The sequence below is a fragment of the Haliotis rufescens genome, unplaced genomic scaffold (genome assembly GCF_023055435.1).
Source record: "Haliotis rufescens isolate VD_foot unplaced genomic scaffold, xgHalRufe1.0.p SCAF_12, whole genome shotgun sequence".
Lineage (NCBI taxonomy): Eukaryota > Metazoa > Mollusca > Gastropoda > Lepetellida > Haliotidae > Haliotis > Haliotis rufescens.
The window spans coordinates 9,901,943-9,915,881 of NW_025963802.1; the positions used below are offsets into that span (position 1 = coordinate 9,901,943).

Here is a 13,939-nt window from a genome sequence, read left to right on the forward strand (position 1 = left end):
CAATTCAACTGTAAAACCTTGGTCTTTCAATTCAAATTAAACACTTCTCATCAGGTTTTACAATTCCTATGTAAAACCTTGGTCTTTCAATTCAAATTAAACACTTCTCATCAGGTTTTACAATTCCGGTGTGAAACTTCTCAGCAGGTCTCACTTGAGAGTAGTCCCTCTTACTGTGAGATAGCAAGATACCTACTACAGGCAACTCGTGAACATCTTCAGCAACCCATGCTTGTTGTAAAAGACGACTAACAAGATCATGTGTTCAGGCTCGCTGACTTGGTTGATGCATGTCATCGTATCCCAAATGCGTGGAATGATGCTCATGATGTCAATCACTGGATTGTCCGGTCCAGACTCGATTATTTACAGACCGCAGTCATATAGCTGGAATATTGCTGAGTGCAGCGTTAAACAACAAACAACAAAACTCAGACTCAGGGGAGTAAGGAAAGGTCAACTCTTCGAGATATTTTTTTTCTGAAGAAGTCGTGTAATGAACTTGATAATGCCCATATCACAACAGAAGCCTCAACTGAGTCCTTGACTAACTAGGGCTTCATTTGAACACCCCCTCATATCATTCCCGCATTGCTTGAGCTTCACTGAAACTATAGCTGCCATGACTTGATTGTTTAGGCAACCCTGGAATATTCGGAAACATTGAATCAGAATTCACACAGACCAGTTCCTATACACTTTTGGAAGGAAGTTAAGTAGAAACAACTTTCTAAGCATATATCTTAGACCCTTTTATATTTTTGATCGATGCATTGCTACGTTAAGCGATACTGTACACTCCCCGAAACACCCAAAGAGAAATGAAAAAAGTATATGCCTATAATTTGTACGTCAGAAGTACGCATCTGAGATCTTTAAAACAAGCTTTGGATCCAGCCTGACACCACTTGCCTGAAGATGCGTGTATATCTGAAAGTGAGTTGGCATATATATTTTTCTTTTCTAAAGTTGCAATCTTAGATTGGTGGTTAAAAAGTAACCAAGGAAGCATGCAAACACTATTTTACGTAATGTTGATCACGACAAGTTCATAAAAAAAAATGTTTGAATTTTACTAATCAATTGCGACGGGTTACTGGAAATATGTAACGAAAATATGTAGTTTTGGGAGGAAAACACCGCCCTCGTTTACATTGCGAATGTTAAGCGTGTGGGTGTGATTAGGACAAACGCTCGATGCCAGAGGCTACCGGCTGTGTACTTGAAGTACTTTTCACAATTTTTTAAACAAGTAGGTCTATTATTTTCTATTTCCCAACGGAGCACGGGTGGCTCTGTGATCTAAGGCGCTGCGGGTTGCTGTGAAGAGGAGCATCCGTTCAGAGTGACAGAAACGATGATCTAGGGTTCGAATGTTTTAGGTTTGTGAGCACCAGACCAGTGCTTCACCACAGTGGTAAAACTCAAAGACCTGCATCACTTCGGGCTTTCCTCCTACATACAGCCGACGAGCCGAGATATAACTAGACACTGTTCAAAGCGGCGTTAAACCAAACACTCCTATCTCCTAAGCGGGTGCGGGTTGCATTCCTCAGACGAGACAGGATCCACTGGTTGTTGGTTCGAATCCCATATTCGCCTCGTTCATGGAAAATTGTCTGTCAATAACATACCCAGTTGCTGATTTCACAAAATGGTAAACGTCTGATACCAGCATCACTTTGGGATTCACTCCCAGACTAGGGTGGCCCAGTCGCCCAAGGCGCCGCAATTCGCTGTGCAGAGTTGCGTCTCTTTTGCACGCCAGAAACCTACGATTGTAGTTCGAATCCCGGTTCGGTCCGATTATGTTTCTAGCTTTCTAGCGGCATGGTATCTCAGTGAGCTAACACTGTAAATCAGCATCAGTCCGGACTAGTACAAGCACACACACACACACACACACACACACACACACACACACGCTCACACGCTCACTCACACACGCTCACTCACACACACGCTCACTCACACGTGCATGCTATATATAAGTGCAATAATCTTGGACGTGACGTTAAACCCAATTCCACCTCACCTCACCTGCTTTTTCAGGAAGTTAATTTTTCACACTATCTTATGTGTGATTACAGGTTTTTTTTCTCCCTGTTATCTGTTGCTAGGCAACCAATAAAAAATTGTTTCGAGCCAGGTACTGTATTTCACACACAGACCGCCGTCATATAGATGGAATATTGCTGAGCGTTAAACAACCAACCAACCAACCAACCAACCAACCAACCAACATGTGCGGTTTGTCCTCGTTTTTGAGTATTTAGTCCTTGCACTATGGCAAGAAAACAAGGGTCACAACTCTGTGAAATATTGATTTTCAATTATGGTTTACGAAATCGATCATCATATTTATCCCTAAATGATGCATGCACAATTTCATCCTTGTATCCATATGGGATTCAGAGAATTCGATGTCTGACGGAGGGTCGGAGTCCATACCCCGCCCTAATTTGAGGAAGGGACAATGATCAGCGTAGATCTTGGACCAAGGTTTCTGGTACGCCCAAGGGCTTGGCGAGAACGCAACACTTCATTCCCTAATATTCTTAATAAGTCTATTGCACATCAAACATATTCACTAACTTTAAGGACGGTGTGAACCTTTCAACATAGTTCCACGAGCACATTATAAAAAAAATAGGTGAGTGAGTGAGTGAGTTGGGTTTAACGCCGCTATTAACATTATTCCAGTTATATCACGGCGTGTCAGCTTAATGTGGGAGGAAAGCCCCAAGTGATGCAGGTCTTGGACGTTTACCACTTCGGTGAAACCCACGAGCACGGGTATGGTGCTGACAAACCTAGAAACATAATCGGGCCTAACCGGGATTCGAACCCACAATCATAGGTTTCTGGCATGCCCAAGGGACGCAACTCTGCACATCGAATCGCGGCGCATTAGACGACTGGGCCACCCGTGTCCCCTCAAATAAATAGGGCTAGCGTTAGATTTGTCGACTTGGTGGAGGACACATGAATGACCAAACGTGTTCTTGCTAGGAAACACACACCCGCGTTGAAGGCGGACACTTGTCGACGCGAAGTCTGATGTTCAAACACTCATATCTCAACATCGCTCAACTATCAGATGTGTATATTCACAAATATTGGCATGGGTATTTTATTATTTAGTATCATTTTAAATTTTAATACATTGAGGTTTATGTTATTGATAAAGGAAAATTGCGACTGATAGCTTAAATCTTAATGCCACACATTGTCCAGCTGAATGCTAAGGGTAGCTTGATGACAGAAATGGTGCATGTGCACTCATGATGCCGTTACAGATTACGGTTTGGAGTATAATGTGTTAAACGTCCATATTATTAAGATCCTACTCCTATTGACAAAATTGAAACATACCTTTCACATTGGGAGGCGGGCACTTCCGTTCTTGGAAGTAAGCACTCTCGAACACGTTTACACGGGGTGAACCAGAAACTCAATTAACCTATTTTATAAGCTCATTTAAAACTTGGGCAAGGCCCCTAAGCTTATGATAAGGAAGGAAGTTTTTTTTGTCAAAAGTTAAAAAATAGACACGGGGCTCCAGAAGAGGTTGGACGGCCTAGGGGTGCCGGTTTTAATATGTCGGACCCAAGGCCATCGCGTGGGAACAATTTGTAAATCTAATTCTTGGTCTTCCTAGTCGCGACATGATACAGAGGCTGCTTAAAGTGATACACAACCGTATTTATTCTCTTGAAAAGGAACTCATATTTCCAGAGGGAAATTGTGTTTGATTTAATTTGTCTCATGACATGCTCCTGGTGTTTATTCTATAGCTATAAATATTTTGCATCTGTCGGATTTGTTTTGTAATGTGTTCTTTTCTGTGAAATTAACATGAAACATCAATTCAGATATCTGCCGCCGTGATTTGTTTAACGCAGCCAAGTGGTTAAAGCTTGCGTTCAACACGCCGGCGGTTATGTAGTCTTGTGGTTGCAGCGTTCGCTCGTCACGCCGAAGGTCTGGGTTCAGTTCCTCAAATGGGTTAAAGCCTATTTCTGGTACACCCCGCCGTGATGTTGCTGGTGTATTGCTAACGACGGCGTAAAACCATACTCACTCGTTCACGACGCCGTGACGTCTCTCTACGAAATATTGCTGGAATGTTGCTCCAAATGGCGTAAAACCATATTACTCACTCGTTCACCCCACATTGACGTCTCCCCATGCTACATGGCTAGAATATTGCTGACAGCGTCGAAAACCATATGACTCACTCAGATGTCTTTATGATACAGTAAACTACGGATATAACGAACTTAAAGGGACCACTAATTTTATTTCGTTATAACCGTAGTTCGTTATAAGCATATATACATCATAACTACAGCAAATAGTCCGGACAAAAAAGTAAGTTCGCTATATCCGTCAGTTCGTTATAAACGTAGTTTACTGTACTTCCTTGTTTGTTTAACTCATGTATCTGGACTAATTGACAGAGGAATAGTGTGTTGTGTGTTTGTTATTTAACGCCTCACGCAACAATATTTTTTCCAGCTACATGTAAATGACGGCGGCCTGTAAATAATTAAGGAATGAAACAAGGACTGTTCGCCTGGCCACCCAATTCATTAAGTTGCCTCTTATGAACAACATAGTAGACCGCCTCCGTGGTCTAGTGGTAGAGCGTCTGCCCGGAGAGCGGAAGGTCCGGGGTTCGATCCGCGTCATACCAAAAGACGTTAAAAGATGGTGCTTGTTGTTTCCCTGTCTGGCCCTCGGCATTAAGGGGCTAAAACATGGACTGGTCGGCTCGGAGTCAGTATACTGTGTCTGAGTGGGATATTCATGTTAAACTGCGGCATGGTATCTCAGTGAGCTAGCATTATAAATCGGCATCAGTCCGGACTAGTACTAGCAGCCACACACACACACACACGTACATGCACGTCGCTATATAAGTGCAATAATCTTGGACGCGACGTTAAACCCCATTTCACCTCACCTCACCTCTTTTCTTCTCATCTCACCTCACGTCCCCATTAAGCTAAAGCGCCGTGATGTACAGTGTTAAGAGCGGCCATAAACATAACTAACTAACACCAACGACAAGCAATGTACTAAAAAAACCCAGGTGATTTCATGTTAAATCACAATTTTATTATCCTTTAAACGTTGTATATTCACAGGTATAAATTACTTTGTTTTATGTAGGGAACTCAGTTAGATCCATTAAAAGTCCCTCCATTAAAATGTGGCAACATATGTTGTAAGACCCGTATATTGACTGATATGGTGGAGCCAGGAACCTGTGCCAGGAACCTGTGCCAAGAAGCTGTGCATGTCCATACTCGTATCTTAGTCCATACTGAAAGAACAATAAAAAACAATTGGCATCATGCAACTAGTCAATCCTTTCATACTAAAACCAGGCTGTTTTCTCTGTCTGTCTGTCTGTCTGTCTGTCTGTCTATCTGTCTGTCCAGGCTGTTTTTATTTTTTGCTTTAAGTGTTTTGTGTTAAATAACCTGGTCGGTAGGTGGAAAATATAATAAAAAAGATATTAGATATATATTTTGTCTTGTTCTTCAAAACGTTAGCTGAATATGTGGATGTGTGTGTGGTGTTAGGTGGGGATGTTTCGACGTTTAACCTTTTGTGACCTGGTGTCTTGCACTTTAGCCGGTTCCATGCACAATGTTTGGTTAAAGCGTCCCTTGGGGCTAAGTCCTGTCTGTAGCGTGGGTGATTTATATGTACAGCCCAGACTTAGCCCCCAGTGACTATTTCCTGTTCCGGCAAATGAAATCTACCCTACGTGGAAGACGCTTCCAGGATGACGAGGACATAAAGGCTGCCACAGAGGCGTGGTTAGAGGGCCAATCTGCGGATTTCTATAAAAGTGGTATTAAAAGCTTTAAGGACAAATGGAATAAGTGTATTGAGGTGAATGGAGATTATAATGAAAAAAAAGTGCAAAAGATATTTTGCGACTTGGTCTTATATTGAAGTTGCAAAACTTATTGAACGCCCCTCGTATAATAATTAAACGGCTAATTGAAGTATAACATTTACGTTTAAATAAATAAATTTAACCTACTTCATTTCACAAATAAAGAACAGCTCCTGCTTGCATGGTATCTCTTCCCAGATGAACTTTGGCTTGGGAGTGACAGCGAGGCAATGACCATGAACTTTCATCATGGCTTCCGGCTCTTCCCTATTCCAGTTCCGGTAGCCAACACGCTTACCACTCGTCATCCAAACCCATTCGTTCTCATTGATGATGTCCGTGGCGCCGATCCACAAAGAGCCGTCAGAAATCTCATCTGAAATCATACGAAACTATTTAACATGGCGTCAACACAGAATAACGTGTACATGCCCATGATATAGTCGGAATCGTACAATCGGCACTGCTTTATGCAGAGATTTCTATACCTGAAATTCCTACGACCCGATTTTAGTCTGGACATTTAGCTGACTCTTAATTTGAATATTTTTTTACAAATTTATTAGGTGAATTTGGATTAACCGAGCCCTGAAGTGACTGAATTCGACGGTTTCACTTTTCTGTTCAATGCCCTGATATTAAGCTTAAAAGACTGCATTTGATTGTTGTCCATTTTGTACACATTGTTAAATATTTGTTGGAGAACACTTATTAGGAATGTCAACAGAACGTACAATGAATAAGTAAGTCAAAGCAAAATCTATTCCAACCCACTTTCAACAAAGTCGAGTCTCTCTAGGATGAACTGTTCCTCCCATGGCGAGTCTATTTCCAGCAGGTGCGCATCCATGACATCACACATCACCTGTAGCAAATGTGAGAGATCAAGTTCAATATTTCTCACAAAGTATCTTGAATAGGTACAAAACATGAACATACATACACATTCTTGGTCTACAGTGATAGTGACGTAACTAAATAGGCTGTTTAACGCCGCAATGAGCAATATCCATCTACACACTTCAAAAAAAGAAAAGGAACGCTCAGGTAGATCTTTTGTAAATTTATTGTAACTAGTAAAGTCGATATATTTAATATCATAAATATGAAATTTTGGAGCTCGATAGTCACATGTTCTTGTTGTACAAAGACATTGAAAACTGTTCATTGCCATGTCACATACGGCCACAATGTAGCGCTGAACTCAGTATCTCGTGTGACCGCCCCGGGCAGCAATCACGGCTCTGCATCTCCTCGGCACTGACTGGTGCGAAGTGTACGAATTCTGTCTTGCAGAATTCTGCGCCATTCTGCTTGTAACACGTTGGCCAGCTGTGGTAGTGTCTGCGGCGTGTTATGACGTTGACGGACACCTCGATCAAGTTCATCCCAGAGGTGTTCGATTGGGTTGAGACCTGGTGATCTCGACGGCCAGAGCAAAGCGTAGATATTGGCATTATGAAGGTAGTCTACCGTGACACGAGCTGTGTGAGGTGGAGCGTTGTCCTGTTGAAACAGCTCCCTCTGGTGGTCAATGCTTGGAAGAAGGTGAGGTTGAAGAATTTGATTCATGTAGCGATTTGCTATCAAATTTCCCTGAACCACAACCAAGTCAGATCTCGTGGTGTAGGATATGGCCCTCCACACCATGACACTACCGCCACCGAAATTGTCGAATTCACGTACACAATGTTGGACAAAACGCTCATTTCGACGACGATAAACACGTTGTCTTCCATCTCGCCGTTGAAGAAGTAATCGTGATTCATCGCTAAACCACACTCGTCTCCAGTTTCTCAAATTCGAAGGCTGTAACGTATGGCACCAACGCAAGCGTCGCTGTCGATGGATCTGTTGTAAAACAGGGACGATGACTGGTCTTCTGGGTCGGATTCCAGCCTCGCGAAGATGGTTCCTGACAGTTTGGTCCGATATCCTCCTCAAACCAAGGATGGGTCCTGCAGCCTCCGTAGCTGTGGCATTGCGATGACGAAGGTGGAACAGTCGAATGTAGCAATCCTGTGCAGGGGTGGTAACTCTTGGTAGGCCGGTTCTCGGAAGGTCATGTAGTGGAATTAAGCTGTGTGTATCGGTCCCAAAGGCGGCAAATGGTGCTGTGGTGGACGTTGAAGTGGCGTGCAACAGAAGATTGCGGTTCTCCTCTTTGGATACGTCCCATGGTGATGTTCCGATCGGCAGCGCTGAGTCTCGGCATTTTTGAACTTGAAAAATGTTGACAAGTGAATGACAAATTATCGGCTTCTGCTTGCCTTTTCATAGCCACTACCACAAGTTACGAATGCCATAACTTGCACGTGCATTTTGCTTTACTGTTTTCCTCGATGACATTTTTGAACAAATGTGAAAACAATTCCGTTTAAGACATAACAAATCGACAATTTGGTTTGCAATGTCGTTTAGTCTAACACACATTGCACAGTGTATATTAATTGGCTAGCCGTAACATAGTCAAAGTTAGATTACGTAATGATATCCGTCTGACAATCTGTCCGCTGAAAACTCTGCTCCTTCAAAAAGTTTAACATATCAATATTATTTTTCTATAATACATGAGCCTGACTACACGAAAGTAATTGTTTTCATTTGAAAAAAAATACAAATGGCCGCTTTCAGAGCACACATTAATGATGCATACAACTTTCCTGCCAAACTGCAAAGCATGCGAAACTATATGCCATGTTGCTTTAAATCTTTGGACAACTCTCATAATATTCGTTTTTCATATTAATAATATTATTATACATGTAATAGGGTATTAAGTTAGAAATTAATCCAAATGGTCGCAACGGCAGGTGCATGAAATCAGTTGAATATTCAATTTGTCTCCCACAAGCATAGTGTACCAATTCGAGTAAAGTAACCGTTGAAGGTCAAGGTCACGACTCAATCATACATTCATCTTTTCACCCCAATAACTTTTGTCGAAGGTTATTCACCAAACTACTCAAAGGTGACCACTTGGGAAAGGTCTTCAATTGTACGTGCATTTGATGAAAGTTACCGGAATACAAAAGATAAATGACCCTTGCATTGATAAGGTTTGGAAAATGGGAAAAGTTTGAAACGCTTTTTAAAAACTAAATTATGAGACTGCATGTGAGTCACGTGAAACATGTGAAACCTGAAAAGCGGGCGCTACACGATGTTACAATTTGAACGAATGTATGATAATTAATACCAAAGGCATATTTAAAATGTAAGCTAATATATGGGCGTTTACAATTTCTAAGGATGTGCAGATAATAATTAATGTAATATGTTGAATAACCATGTGGAAAGAGAACAAGATAATCTGGATCCTCTGTTTTAGACCTGTTATAGGTTATTGCTATTCTGAAGCTGACATATCGGTCATAACATACTGTAAACTTGCCGCTTGAAATAGTGGGTATTTACTCTGATTGTTCTCCTATTCACTCACAGTAATAGCAGAACTAGATTTGCTGTGTGTACAGTATACCTTCATGGACAGCAAATATGAATCTGAATTTAATTTTCGCGAACACCTGGTGCCATTACAATTTGATAATGATTCATTGACGCATGCTTATGATATAGTCGGAATAGTACAATGAACTCTGCTTTTACCATAAATTCTTATGAATGGGGTCATGTTTTTGTCGATTTTTATTTTTTAAATAACTCAGTCATAATGTTTTAGAATGATTAAAGGTTGCAGTTAATCAACACCCAGCTGCATTGAATTCATCATAGTTCCGGAATCACGTTTTGCTATGTGTGAATATACCATCTCTAAAGGGCAAAATGTCGCTTTGTTTTAATGATTTCATTTTGCTTTATTCAACCCATACTAATTATATATATAAGACATATTGTCCGATCGCTGAGCCCACCAAAGAATAAAAAACCTATCACAGAATGTTCAGAGAACTGGAACAATATCAATGAAAACTCGGACCATATCTCCAAGTATTTTACAGTATTGTTCTACCCTCCCACACACGTCTTAGAGACACTTACCAAAGGTGAGCTTCTATACCTCTGGTTACAATTAGTTTTTTTATTATAGCTTTTTCCAAAAGTCTCAAGTGCACATATTGTGCACTTTTTTTAGTTGTATATGTTTTAGCGTGTTTCTAAGATAACGACAAGGAATAAAGAGACACACCATTCTCCACTGGATTGTATTGTCGAGAGCACAAACTTTGCTTGTGAAGAGAAAGTTTCGTTTAGACTAAACAGGAAAACAGACAATAAATTCAGCTTCTGTGAGGGTGTGGTGGGGGTAACGTGGCTAAAGTTGTATTAAAATATATACATATTCTTATCCAAGAATGCACCCACTGACACTTTGATGGTTTAGTAGAAAAAAAAGTACTGGGAAAATGGGGGAAATGCATCAGACACAATCTTTGTCACTCATTCGTCAAATTTGGAAATTTCCTCCACATGTCTACCATAAAACGTTTTGATAGAGTTAAGGCCTTGAACGCTGTAATCTTGATTAAACAACTCTTGAAACCTTCGTAGAAAGAGCATGCTCGACTGTACCTCCAAAGAAAGGTATTCGCACAGCATTAATGGAAGTATATGTCCTGTTTTCAAATCAACTCTAAATAAATTATAGCCAGCCAGATTGCGCTCAGATTCACTCACATCTGTTTCTTGAAGAATATTGTCAAAATTATATTGATATAAATGAAAAAAAGTCAATATACAGACAATTATAATAACAATAATGTAAATTCAAATAGTCAACGCCAGAGAATATTTTCTAAAACCGATACCATATCCAAATAAGCAAAACAGGGATGACATGATATGAATGGACCACTGATAACTGCGTCATTTCAAACAACGCGTGATTCAGATCAAACAATTTTCTAACGCAGACCATCCCCGTTCTTGAATTCAATTTAAGAGTTTTTCTGTTTCTTTAGAACAAAATTCACCCCCTAAAAAAGGAAACCGCATCAGCTGTGTTGACAAGGGTGTTATCTGCTTGGCAATATTTTTGCTTTTGGTGCGGAATAATCCAGACGTCAATATTTACAAAGCAAGCGGCAAACATCTTATGACTGAAACGAGCTAATAATAAACAAGAAAAACTATTGGAGGACATTCGAAGGCTGGGGAATATAATAACACAACTGAGACGCGGCTTGAAACATTTTAACAATACTTCTTAAGAGATTACTTTGGCTTCTTGGGCGTGAAAAAACTGTATGTGTTCAGAGATTGTGACTGCACAAATATATGGCATACATTTAAAATCCATTTGTTCGATGGGATAGACAACGTGACACTTTGAGATAACCAGAGATGTTATTTAGAGTTGACTGTTAACAAACAATGTCCTCAAGCTGTTCCTTGTCAACCAGATAACTCTGGTTAGGGTGCTTTGGTGTGTTTATCAAACACTTAAACCAAGACCACAAGCGTCTTTTCTGTTATTTTACATGGGTATCATATGATTATACAATATGAGAGTTGCAACACGAATACTAAAATATCATGTTTTAAGCCACATTTTTGTTTACCAATTGTTGTATCGTGTTCACGCCATCAGATGCAACGTTTAAGTTTTCTGTATGGTGTTAACAGGTGGGCAGTGTATTGCAGTATATTGTTCATTGTCTGATGGCAGTTTATCGTTGAAAAGTTAAAATGTTGAGAGTATCAATACTCCCTGCACTATTGATATTATCGATAAAAGTAATAAAATCATAACGAATAAATACTGATAATAAATATAAACCGTCAGAGATTAACCAGTATGGATTATAAGGTTTCATTGAGCGTAAAAGGCAAAAAAGCGTTGAAAATAATATTAACTTATTTTACGGTTTATTCTTGTTCAAAATACCCGCGTTTGATACCTTTAAATGACATCGAAGCCAGTAGTATATGTGAAGAAAGTGTTAAATTAGGGAATTCAGTATATGATTTTGAATGCGGCTTTTCAGTACGAAAGCTACCGAACCCGCCCGTGAAGAAACGCGTGGTTATCCCTTCAGCACTCGTTCATAACGAAAACCAGATAAACTTATTAACAACTTTTCTAGCTTCCCAAATAACCTAGACACTTGTGTGTTTGTGAGGGTATGATATCAGTTATTCTGCATTAGTTTCAGCGAAATCAATGGTCGCCCCTGATGTTTTGATCGAGACCTATATATTAAACGTGTCATTGTTTTACGATACCTTTGCTTCTGGCCACGAAGCCTGCCAGTTGACGAACTTGTAACATTTGGCACCATTGGCGATGAACCCGCTCGGACATCTCACGTTGAAACAATCTGGAAGATGTTCACGGAAAGGAAACGTGTCATTTTTATGTATTCATTCAAAATGAAAATTACATGTGTTTTTTGCAAGAATATGCCAGAAGATACCTAGTCGACGACGGCGATGCTTCGTTCTTAGGTCCCTCCCTCGGAGAACGTTTGGCTTCAAACGCCGCTTTCAATATTTCCGTCTTTTTACGCAGGGCTTCAAACATTGTATCAATGAGGAATATCGAACTCTAGTGAGGTGAGGTGAAATGGGGTTGAACGTCGCGTCCAAGATTATTGCACTTATATAGCGACGTGCATGCACGTGTGTGTGTTTGTGTGGCTGCTTGTACTAGTCCGGACTGATGCTGATTTATAGTGCTAGCTCACTGAGATACCATGCCGCAGTTAAACATGAATACCCCACTCAGACACAGTATACTGACTCCGAACCGACCAGTCCTTGTTTTAGCCCCTTAATGCCGAGCGCCAGACAGGGTAACAACAAGTACCATCTTTTAACGTCTTTTGGTATGACGCGGTCGGGGATCGAACCCCGGACCTTCCGCTCTCCGGGCGGACGCTCTACCACTAGACCACGGAGGCGGTGAAATCGAACTCTGACCTGCAGCGTAACGACCTACGGCATAAACCGCTATACCCCACTATCTGCCTCATCTTTCAAGTAAAATATGTTTTCCATGAACACCAATCTTTCAAGCAAAATATGTTTTCCTTAATGTCAGAAATAATGACATGTTAGTACAATAATCACCCTCCGAAATACACCTGCCATGACAACATATTAAAAGCAAACCTCATCACAATTTAAACAACTCATTTACAAAGCGATCTTAAATCTGCGGCTTTCGCCACGCGTGCAGTTCAACGTTAGACTCACGCCAGTCGCAGCGTTAACGCCGGGATTTGATCCTTCACAATATCGGTTTAATACTTACATGCCTGCACAAAGAACATTAGAAAAAACACGATGTTCATTTTGGCCTCCATGCTTCCCCCAAATTACTCCTGCTTCTCCGGCCTGTTCATGTCAAACATTTAAAGACAATATAATCCCGTTTTTTCTCCTCCGTACCACGTGACAACGTGGATTAGCAATCACGTTTTGCTATTCGCGTTGGCCTCCATACTTCCTCAAAATGATTCTTACCCTTCCAGCCTGTTTATGACAAACATTTATAAACAACATAATCCCCATTCTTCTGCTCCCTATCACGTGACAACGAGGATTAGCAATCACGTGATGCAAGCGATTATTCGAGGATGTTCACTACGCTGAGAAAACACGGGAAGCCCTTAGCGGTATTAGCAGGGCTGCGATAATAACATGATGGGTTAAAGGGTTAACACTGAGCATTGATGTTTAAAGTCTGACCTATGGGTCAAAGTTCAAAGACATAAAATCTATGTCGTGGTTACGTGTGGAGGACATGTAAGCTTTATACCTGAAAAAATTATAAAGCTTTCTTATTCGAGCCGACAATCTTACGATTTGTCGTAAAATAGTTCTGCAATGCGTACAAGCCGCAAGAAGTGGGAACGTGCCGATCGGCCATGGTAAAGATTCGCAAACGTCTTGTGCAAATGACAACTGTGAATTCATCCATTCATCTTTTTCACAAAGCTGATATACGGCAACACGGAGGCATTGTTTGGAAGTTGATTGTTGAAGATTTAATGCATATAGGCATCCTTGTCGACGTCACGTGATCAGTCTTCCACACTTTCCCGCTTTTATTCGTGG

The 13,939-nt window shown here is 40.8% G+C and overlaps 1 protein-coding gene across 1 annotated transcript; it reads right to left on the reverse strand.

Annotated features, from left to right (window-relative positions):
• Positions 1-5,112: 5,112 nt before the first annotated feature.
• Positions 5,113-13,335, reverse strand: LOC124143926 (galactose-specific lectin nattectin-like). Its single transcript, XM_046513085.2, has 5 exons — positions 13,134-13,335; positions 12,104-12,198; positions 6,692-6,782; positions 6,065-6,293; positions 5,113-5,332 (listed from the first exon to the last, which is right to left on the reverse strand). The coding sequence occupies exons 1-5, from the start codon at positions 13,183-13,185 to the stop codon at positions 5,323-5,325; spliced, it is 477 nt and encodes a 158-aa protein (XP_046369041.1). The 5' UTR covers positions 13,186-13,335; the 3' UTR covers positions 5,113-5,322.
• Positions 13,336-13,939: the final 604 nt, after the last annotated feature.